The sequence below is a fragment of the Dendronephthya gigantea genome, unplaced genomic scaffold, assembly GCF_004324835.1.
Source record: "Dendronephthya gigantea isolate DGI-Jeju-01 unplaced genomic scaffold, DenGig_1.0 000425F, whole genome shotgun sequence".
NCBI classification, from domain to species: domain Eukaryota; kingdom Metazoa; phylum Cnidaria; class Anthozoa; order Malacalcyonacea; family Nephtheidae; genus Dendronephthya; species Dendronephthya gigantea.
In genome coordinates, this window is record NW_021163435.1 from 55,515 (window position 1) to 65,723 (window position 10,209).

At 36.1% G+C, this 10,209-nt stretch overlaps 1 protein-coding gene across 1 annotated transcript; it reads left to right on the forward strand.

Annotated features, from left to right (window-relative positions):
• The first annotated feature begins 1,754 nt into the window (after positions 1-1,754).
• Positions 1,755-9,341, forward strand: LOC114543253. The gene is made up of 7 exons (XM_028562318.1): positions 1,755-2,017; positions 2,094-2,256; positions 5,946-6,116; positions 6,597-6,757; positions 7,047-7,210; positions 8,531-8,682; positions 9,229-9,341. Exons 1-7 carry the CDS (start codon positions 1,755-1,757, stop codon positions 9,328-9,330), a joined length of 1,176 nt encoding a protein of 391 aa, XP_028418119.1. The 3' UTR covers positions 9,331-9,341.
• Positions 9,342-10,209: the final 868 nt, after the last annotated feature.

The window sequence follows — 10,209 nt, forward strand, 5'->3', positions numbered from 1 at the left end:
CAATGTCAATAACGACGTCAGTTGGCACGTCAGCATTTTGTTTTCTGCGGATGCGCAGCTTCTTTGCGCATTTAGCGCAGCTTCTAAAAAGCCACAAATGAAAAGCAATGAAACATTGTGAAATTCTGTTACACTGAACACAGCTCTCGAAAGAAACATCAAAATACCAAGCTCATCTTTAAATCATATAAGTTATAGTGCATAGGATGATTAAATCTTGAAACTTTAAAGTTAAACCATTCAAGGACGTGTATAGGGCTGTTACAATATGTCCAAAAGTTTATTGCACTGATGAATTTCAGGGTTAATGGCCCGAAAGCGGCGCATATAATAAATACATGCACGTACATGGTGTTTCTACAAATTGATGATCTATGTTTTTGTTCACCAGATTGGTTAAAGTTTATTTATCGAATCAAATTGTATAACCCTATTGACTTTTTGAATACAGCCGCTTTTGCTGAAGAACAACATGTATACAAGTAATCTGAATAATCCTTACCCCATGATACAATAGCAGATAGTCTGGATTAGAAGCACCGCGATGCATCCACCAACCATGCCAATACTGACACCACGTAACCTTGAAATTCTTCATTTGTGCCAACACGTTTTTGAACTTCACTGTCTCTCCTGGAACGACATAAAGAATAACGCAAATGATCTTCAGAAATACATAGAAATACTGCACGGAGTCTATAAAGAAGTTGTGTGTTGGAAAGTTAGGTTGACCTCTAGTACGAACACCGATAACTCTTTACTAAAAAAGACTCTGGTATTGACACGTGCATGGTATTAAATGCAAACGCCTCTGAGTTTCAAGATGCATCATGATACGTCTAATGCTTCATCCGCTTCCACATATGATAACTCCGAATTATAATGACCCCTCTCAGAAGCACATTTATAGAGTGATCTAACATATCCAGGTTTTCTTAGTAAAGAATCATGACAGGTTGCCTGTATTCAAGATATATTTTATGTTTTTTATTGTGTTCAAACCTTTATCGGCGGTTTCTTGTGCATCTAAAAACATATATACAGCTGTTCTGGTTTCACCATCGGGGTTCATTGGCATCATTCGAACTTCATATGATGCGTCAGATGGTAAGTTTATGAATGCCATTGTGCTTGGGGCACCATCTTGAGCTGTCTTAATCTTCACTACGGAGTGTAAGAACACTCGTCTCCATTTTCCGTAGGAAATTTTGTCTTTGTAAACAACTGGTCGGACCGAGATTTCGGCCCATTCCTTTTTGCCCTGGTGCTGGATTCTTACGAGAGCCCATTGCTTGGTTATCCAAGAAATGTTAAAAATCTTGGAACCATTTTCAGCTACAAAAATGAAAAATTGTGGTTCACAAACAATTATACATAAGTCTTTAATAATTATTGCCTATTTAAATTGGTCGTCTATAGGATGCATTAATTTCAGCAATACTCATTTAAGTGCCTATGTCATGATTGGGGAAATAGACTTTTTAGATAGTTTTTTGCAATATATTTGATAGGTCGAAAATTTCATCTTCATTGACTTTGAGGACCTCAAAGTTGGTGATTTTGAATAAAACCGTGACCCTAAAAGGACTAGGGCGAGAACGCTTGTGAGACGGGTTGTGACGTCATTTCGGAACTCGCATTTCTTGCAAAGTTATAAAAGACTATATTTTACATATTGCAAGAGCGAAGATAGACTTTGAGTTGTATCTTTCCAACTTTCCTGCCGCGTTTTGCTTAATTTGGCGGATACGACAATGTCGTCGAGCTTTACTGATCCGATCGATAGCCAAAGTGAATCAGAAAATAATTTTATTACGAGCTACATGATGGAAGTTGAAGATGACGCTCCTTTGGCTACCGAAGCACAAGGCGATCAAGAATTAATGCAACCATACCAAGACGAACCAATTGCTGACACTGAATGGGTAGAAAACTATTACGAAGAAAGGCGCAATCAAGACGATAGGCTTCGAGTACTTAGAGGCCGGCTCGAAGGACGTGTATCTGTTGAAGGCTGGTGAGTAAAACTACCTACACTGTTTAAACTCACGTGTTCAGTATTAGGTTATTTTATTACATTTTTCCTTCCGCAGGTGTGGATGTGGGAATTGTAAAACCGACTTGTTGCAAAACGAAAAAGAGAGTAAATGTTGCCAAGAAGTAGAAGGCTGTGGCGAGGCACTCAGCAGTGATATTATCATGCAAGAAATGAGTGCGGTCCCTAAATGCATCACACTTCATCCTGGCTTTAGCGATGTGTGTTTATCTATTTGGTCATTGCGCTTAGCTGGGCCAAAGTTTAGAAGAATCGACAGACAAAAGTATAAAATGGGTAGCGACGAAAACAGGTAAAGATCCGAATGGAGTTGTAATATATGTCTTCTTGTAGTACCAATAGTCAATGTTGTGTTTATATAAACAGTGCAATGCTTCTACAGGAACCCATCAACTTTAGCACTAAACAATCAAACTTGAAATGCATTACAATATGGATTTCTGTTTACATATCCTAGTCTGCTAGGCTACAGTAAATGTGCACATGCAGCATTGCTCCATACCTAATACCTTGATCCCTGGCTAACAATGCACTGATTACATGGGTATAATAGAAAACTCAGTATTCTCAAATAAGTAAACAACATATTTTTTTGTTTCACTCTGCAGATATCTTCGAAGTGTTGCATACAGACAATATATACAACTTGTTTATGGCTACTTAGGAAAAAGACGAATACCACTGCCTGCATGTGCCTATCATGTAATACGCAGCAAATTCAGTGGAAAGGAATACCAGGGATTTGATGATGATGGTGATGATGATGATGATGATGATGATGATGATGATGATGATGATGATGATGATGATGATGATGACGAAAACGCATCTTAATTTAATGTAGATACTTTGGTATAATATTTGACACTAACTATATAATTCTTCTTTCACAGCCTTGTTAGTTTAAAAGTCTTGTAAGAAAAGGTTTTAAAATATTGGATTAAAATTTTATACAAACACATGCTTATTATAGGCTTATTTAACATCACCGGGGATGGATGACTTGTAATACTAGTTGTAATAGTGACTTGTAATAGTGGCTTCCATAATAATATTTCCCCTCATCCTGCCAGTGCTTTCCATCTTGTCTTTTTTGGGAAAGCTTTTGTAATTGAGAACAAAGTTCTTGAGTATGAGGCATTTTAATATCACTAAGGAACAAATTAAATATTTACAAATATACATATATACATCCTGTCATTACTTCTGGTTTCGAGGACAGTTGGAAACCTTTTTATGGCCTTTCATGGGTTGGCCACATGTTCTACAGCATGGTTTTGCTCGATTCTCGCAAGGAGCTACCGGTTGTACCTGCACAGTAGAAGGCTCTAAAAAATAAATAAAATTAATATACTTAACTATTATACATACCCATACAATTTATGTTGCATTGTATTTCCCACTGTCACTCTATATTTTTATTCCTTGAAAAGAGTACACATACTGCAAATGTGGAATACCTGCAGTGGGTCTGACATTGACAACAACCATTTCTTGACGATCAAGCATCTTCTTTATGGCTTCATTTCTTGGTTGCTTTTGCAGCATAGAATTCATGGGATCTGGTGTCATATCTACCAACTCCTTGTATGCCTCATCCACCTGATCACTTTCGGCACTTAGCATTGTCTTGTACAAGTCTTCAACATATTCTAATAAATGTAAAGAATGACATTATTTTTTTATTTCACCCTGTACAGTGAAATGAAGGTTAAACAACACATATATTCAACCTGGTAATTCTGCCCCAGGCCCTATACTATGTATCATTAGACATGGCAACCAAATTACATGTATGAAAATTATTTTACCAAAGTTCTGTTAGACACGAACTTTTCGAACAGTGGCTTCTCCATTTTTAGTGCAAAGTTTGAGAAACTTTGCAGTATTGTGATGAGTGGCGAAAATTCAAACGAGTCAGTAAGTCAGTCAGTCAGTCAGTCAGTCAGTCAGTCAGTCATAGTGTAAACTTTACGGGGGGTAGGTTGATTTATGCGTATAGTAACTTTTTGTGTATGATCAGTAATTTAAGGTTTATAAATCAGTTTAACATGCTTTATTTATTAATGCACTATACCCGTTCTGCAAAGTTCACCAAAATATTGAGGGATTTTGGCGGTTACTGTAAATTTTGAAGCATTGCTTTTCCGCGGTTTGGGTTTTGTTTTAAAGGGATTTGCAAAAATTACCCCCCGGAACACCCGATTCTTTCTTACACGTCGCAACTGCGCATGTGCCGTCGAGACTTGAACATTATTCACGATGTAAAGAAACGAGGAGCGACGAGCATTGCTTCAAAACATTCCGGGCGTAAAAATCGAGCAAATCTTTGAGAATCTACGCACTTTATCAACTTATGTTATGAATTACGAGCATTCAATTCAACACAAATATAATTTGGAAGGTTTATTCCATAAATAGAGCTAAGAGGTTAGGAAGAAACGACGCTGTGTTGTTTAATATGTATTGATAGACTCTTACACGAATGTATATTATGTCGATAGCAAGTCGATACCTGATATTCTGCATACAGTACATAAATGATACTATACAAAACGGACATTTTGTGCAGTAATCAAATCATTTTGGAGGTATACAGTATTGATTATAAGTATATTGTTTTGTATCGATTTTACGCGTCGAAGTATCCACATCATATACATAATATGCACCGCGGTTTATTTACATTATTTACAACGCAACTATTTTGGCTATTCTTATGAAATGACGGATAAATTGGTGCCGTCATATAAATGTAGTGAATGTAGTCACAGTTGTTTGACGAAGAAAAGAGACTACACTGAGAAAATCGCGCCCGGTTTGGCCGGTTTACATGGGCAACTAAAATTAGCTATAATTTAATAGTGACAGTATCCGCGGCTAACGTCATTTGAGTACTTTGAGTAATTTCCTTTTGATTAATGTTTAACCTAGTTCGTTATATTTTTACAGGCATAAGTCAAAATGTTTATGTTGGGACAAACGTCTGGTTGCTTAGGTATTACAGGGCATGAAAACTTTGCACTATTCTTGGATCCCTAGTTATGATTATATCTATTGCGGAGGTGGCAGTTCCATATTTTAATATTATGAACAATCTTCCCGAAACACATACAATGCCAAACTTATTGTATGGATTTGTTTAAAGAAATAACTTAACTTGTGATATGAAATAATATAAGGTATAATATAGAAGAATACAATTTGTATAATAATAGATGAAAACCCTCCTTCTAATGAGTTTTGGTCAAGATCATATTACACAAATAATGAATTTTTGCTATCTTCCCAAAGCAGATCCAGACCCTAGAGGGGATTAATAGGTGACCGATCAGGGATAATGGGAAAAAGTCAAACGCACCTTTTGACAACATATTTTAATTTTAGTGCTTTCAATCTTTTGCATTTTATTCACTAGTTTTTAATTTGCTATCTTTTATATATAATAGAGCTATTAGTATGTAGTAAGATATTTTTACTTAGGACCTTGGAGGAAAATATGTTTTGCAGAGCCTTGACCTCTTAAGAATTTTTGGTTTTGGCTGTGCATACAAATACACATTACAAATAAACCAAAAAATTAATACATGGGCATTTCTTTTTTTACACTGTTTTTATCTATTTGGAATTTTCAGTTTTAAAAAATGTGCACAAACTTCAAATAATGATTTCTGACCAGTGAGCTTTTTGTATTACTGCATTTAGTCAAGTTCATGTAAATGTCCTGACAGTCAAAGGTCATTAATGCCTGGAAAAAATTATAATCACTATAATACATGGTTCTGATTCCTAAAACACTATTAGTTCATTATTAAATTGAATTCTGTTAATAAAAGCAGATGATTTGCTACTCATTATATATTACCTCTATACCTTCATTTTTTTAAAGCCACTCCTTGCTCCAGCTACCAATAAGAAATTGTCAAAACATCCAACATTACTACCTGGTGAGAAGATTTTGCTGCAGCAAGATGCAATATGTGTTGAAACATATCTCTCTCCTGTGGAAGGAACGTTGCATCTTACAACATTTAGAGTTATATTCAGTGGTTCATCACCGGTATGTTTACTTTGCTCAAACCTGAATTTGTCTTTGGCCTAATTTTTTAAACAGTTTAACCAATAATACTTATTCCTGGTCTTGTGCCATTTAAATTCTGTAAAATCGAGTTTTTAAATGTTCTTAATTTTCAAAAATTAAATTTAAAAAAACAGCCTTTTGCAAAGCAGCCTTTTGTAATAATTTTGTCATTGTTGACTTAAAATATAGCGGATTTAGTAACATATGAATACAAATTTTTCCTTACCAACTATGATAAGTACTACCGAATACCAAATGGAATACAAGCTGATGCATAAAAAATGTTTAGTTGTCCCCAATGAATATTGTATAGGAAGCCAATAATTGTCAAAGTTCTACTCATTTTATCAAGTGTGGTATACTAGAACACATATTGGGTCCAAGCTTGTTGTAAGCATTCCAGTTTTCTGTTGCAATTTTGCAATGGTCATGGAAACCGGTAATACCATTTTCCTTCAGGATGTAGAAGACGAGGCCATTGGTGGTGACCACCATACATCCCTTGTATCCAAGAAAAATAGCAGTCAGTTTGGGAAAAAGAAAGGGTTTTCAGATACACTTGAGAGGTTTAGAGAAAAAGCACAGCATTTCCAAAAGAACTTGCAACATTCAAAATCATGGTAAAGTAACAGTCATGCAAAAGATAGTTTTTTTATAAAGTGCATGGGGTAATCATCACCTGTCTTAAACTTGCTCTATAATGAGCCAGTGATGCCCTTAACTCATAATGTGCCCCTGGTCTAAACATTATACGGCTGATTCATATTCGTCGAGTAGCAAATTGTTTGGAGCGGATCGCCCACCAGTTTTCACAAGACCGAGTAATATATATAAGACAAAGATATATAAATCATTCTCTGGGTGTTATTCTTCGTAAATTAAGGCCAAGGTTTTTTCTTCTATTTTCAGTCGCACGTTAAGATCGACTTACAAGGGAAAGTCACAATTTACATTGAACAGATCACATGAAAATAACGTCGTTCAAACTTCCTGTGGAGAAAATTTAGACGACAATTGTAAGTTGATTTCTCTACAGCCCGTAGACACACCGGAATCCGATGAAACAGAGAAAGGTAAACAGATGCTGCACGCATACAACCTTATATCTCATCTACTTATTTTTTCATTCGGACTATTTCATATCGGGTAAGGTGGCTTGTTCACGACAATTCGATATGATCATTTTGGCCGCTTTAAAGAAAGTGTACTAAATAATAACCAATCCTAACCATTCAACTCTATCTTATTTCTCCGCCCTATAGATTTAGTCAAGAGTATTTGTAAGTGCTCTGCGAGATTTATTTTCGGACTTAGTTAATTCAAATGTGCGGTACAGACGATTCGAACTTAAACGCTTGGATATCAAGCAAGCTGTTTCAGCTGGAAATCTAAAGGTTTATATAAAAAACCTATATATTCTGAACAAGTCCATCAAAGTCCGTTATTAAATAGTTTTGGAAAACTCTGGTACCAGTGGACGTGATGTCGATTCCAGAATCGTTGACCTAAAAAACATTCTGACACTCACATGTACTGGTCTTACAATTTCGAAAGAAACTATGTGGTATAAAGCCCGTTTTCCAATAGGCAATTTATTCGTGCAGATTGATAAAAAGTAGAAAGCGATTCTTCTTTTTCGCGGCAAATTTTTTCGCAAACTAATCACCGCACCGCATTTCAGATATCGCATCGCGCAAATAAATTCGCCTGGTGGAAAACAGGCTTAAGGCCCACACACACTGGGCGCAACGCAACGCGAATTTTTGGGGTTTTTTTAAGCAAAATAATTCAATTCTGGAGGGAAATTTTGAGAGCTATGGGCCCCAGACATGTCAAAGTATGCTATCCTTCAGTAATTATCAAGAATATCATAACATGATCAAACTTGCTTTTGCTGTTTTTTGTTGCTTTTGAAACCTCAGAAATTCGTAAAAATCGCGTAGCGTTGGCGGACCGTGTCAGTGAATAGGGACCTTAAGCATGTAGGACGGTAACACGACGACGGCAGCTATCAATACAATGCTTCATTGAAAAGAAATGAATTATTAATTAGCTATGGGAGTTTTAGGCGCGTGATCTACGTTCTGTTTACAACGGCAAAACGTCGTTTATTACGTCCTATGTAGAACGTCTGCATTTCAGGACCCAGTGAGCGCCACCTCGAATTAGCTCTATAGAATTGTCCCTAAAAACGTAAACACAATGTTTTCAACGTCTTAAATCTCATTAAACTGGTACACTAATAATATACAACAACGCTTTATCATAACATTAATTCAAAGGAGTATTCCAACCACGTCGTCGTCGTGTTGCCGTCCTACATGCTTAAGGTCCCTAATATCGGCCTAAAACGTTTGCATATGTACGCGTGATTTTCATTTATACTTTCACAGATCTTGTTCAACATGACATCATCGTATCTATTCCATGTACAAATGTTTACGATATTCACAAACTACCTAAGAACTCACTCGTGAAGGACCCGAGATTTTTTGGGTTTGGTGATGGCATTGAGCTCATGTGCAGTACTCTGCAGGTTTATAAGGTAAAGTGATTACCTTCTCTGGCGCTTTGCCTCTATATGAAAAAGCGTAGATGGCACCTTCTCTTTCACAGAATATGTATAATCAGAAGTATTACTAGGGATAGTTTTTCCAAAATGAACGCGTCATGCACACGCCATCACACTTGCCGCACGGATGGCTTCCTGGATTTCTTACCATTTCTGTTGTGTTTGGTAATATTTAATAGAGTACTGAACTTAACAATAAAACCTGACAACACAATCAATTTGAACAATATCATATTTCACTTGTCTCTTAATCAAATTGTTACCTACTATACGGGCAATTACGATGCCTCTAATGATTTATGTCCTATATATAGTCGTATATAAATAGACATATTATAGTTTTAAAAGTTCTCAAGGTGAACTTATATGATATAGATAACAGACTATAGCAGAGCACGCCCTGATAGGTAGAGTGAATCTGACCTCTTCATTGAGATGACCTAGGTACTGCTACAGGCTACAGAGAGGTCCATATCAATTTCTAACGGTGAATTTTGATAATCCTTTCATCTTATATAGTTTTGTCTTCCACAAGGTTCTGATTACAATGCGGATAAACTCGCCGCAATATTTTCAAAGTATACAAAACACCTGGTAAGTTTTTTTTTATCAATCATTTAATAAGGTTTGCTAAGGGCGATAATATTTCGCGTACAAATGCACGAGCAAACAAAACTTGGCAAGGAAAATTTGTCAAGGAAAATTCGTCCGTCTCTACGGGGCTTTATACTAGATTGCATGTAGACTTTTTTTGCTAAATTATATTACTGCACAGTTATCCGGTTGATTAACGAACCGAAATTTCTATTCTTATACATTTAAGCAGCAATGCAACTTAATTCAGCACGGGTTTTTTTCTTTTACTTTTTTGCCTGATTAATTATGCTTTCTGCATGATCGAAACTATAGATGTGATACTGTAATTGGGGGGGGATACATATTCGTATATCCTTTTGTCTGACAGATCTCTTTTGTATATGTATGCGCGTTTTCAAAAGAAATCCGTTGGGCAGAACATCATATAAAAAAATTATCACCACCCCTTCCCCGAATTATCGCCCTAGTTTCGACCCTGCATGCTTTATTTATTTAGTATAGTGTAGTTTTCCGACAACACTCACAACTGCATGCTGAAGTTTGATTACCATTTTTGATACAGCCAGTTTTATGTACATGTACTGACGTAGGAAATAAAATCGGTAAAGAAACGTTCTTTATAATTGTCGAAAATTTCCTGACAAGGAAAAAAAAAAGCGTTTTCCTTAATCTCGTGCTAAAACCTTTACTCGCTACGAACCGTTAAACAACCATTAAAATGTGAGCTAGGCTTCAGTGATTTGATATTCTGAATATAAAATATATAAACTTTGTACATGTAGGCTCAAGACATAAAATTGAAATACAGTACTGATCAGTACTGAGTATTCAAACACCTCTTTTTGGCCCTCACAAAAAAGCATGACTATTTTTAGATTCTAGAGCGTCATATTATGCACTCCC

Coding starts and splice junctions, on each gene's coding strand:
- LOC114543253 (XM_028562318.1), top strand. CDS start 1,755: ATGTCGTCGAGCTTTACTGATCCGATCGATAGCCAAAGTGAATCAGAA. Junction 7,211..8,530: donor ATCCGATGAAACAGAGAAAG/GTAAACAGATGC, acceptor ATACTTTCACAG/ATCTTGTTCAACATGACATC. Junction 8,683..9,228: donor GTACTCTGCAGGTTTATAAG/GTAAAGTGATTA, acceptor CATCTTATATAG/TTTTGTCTTCCACAAGGTTC.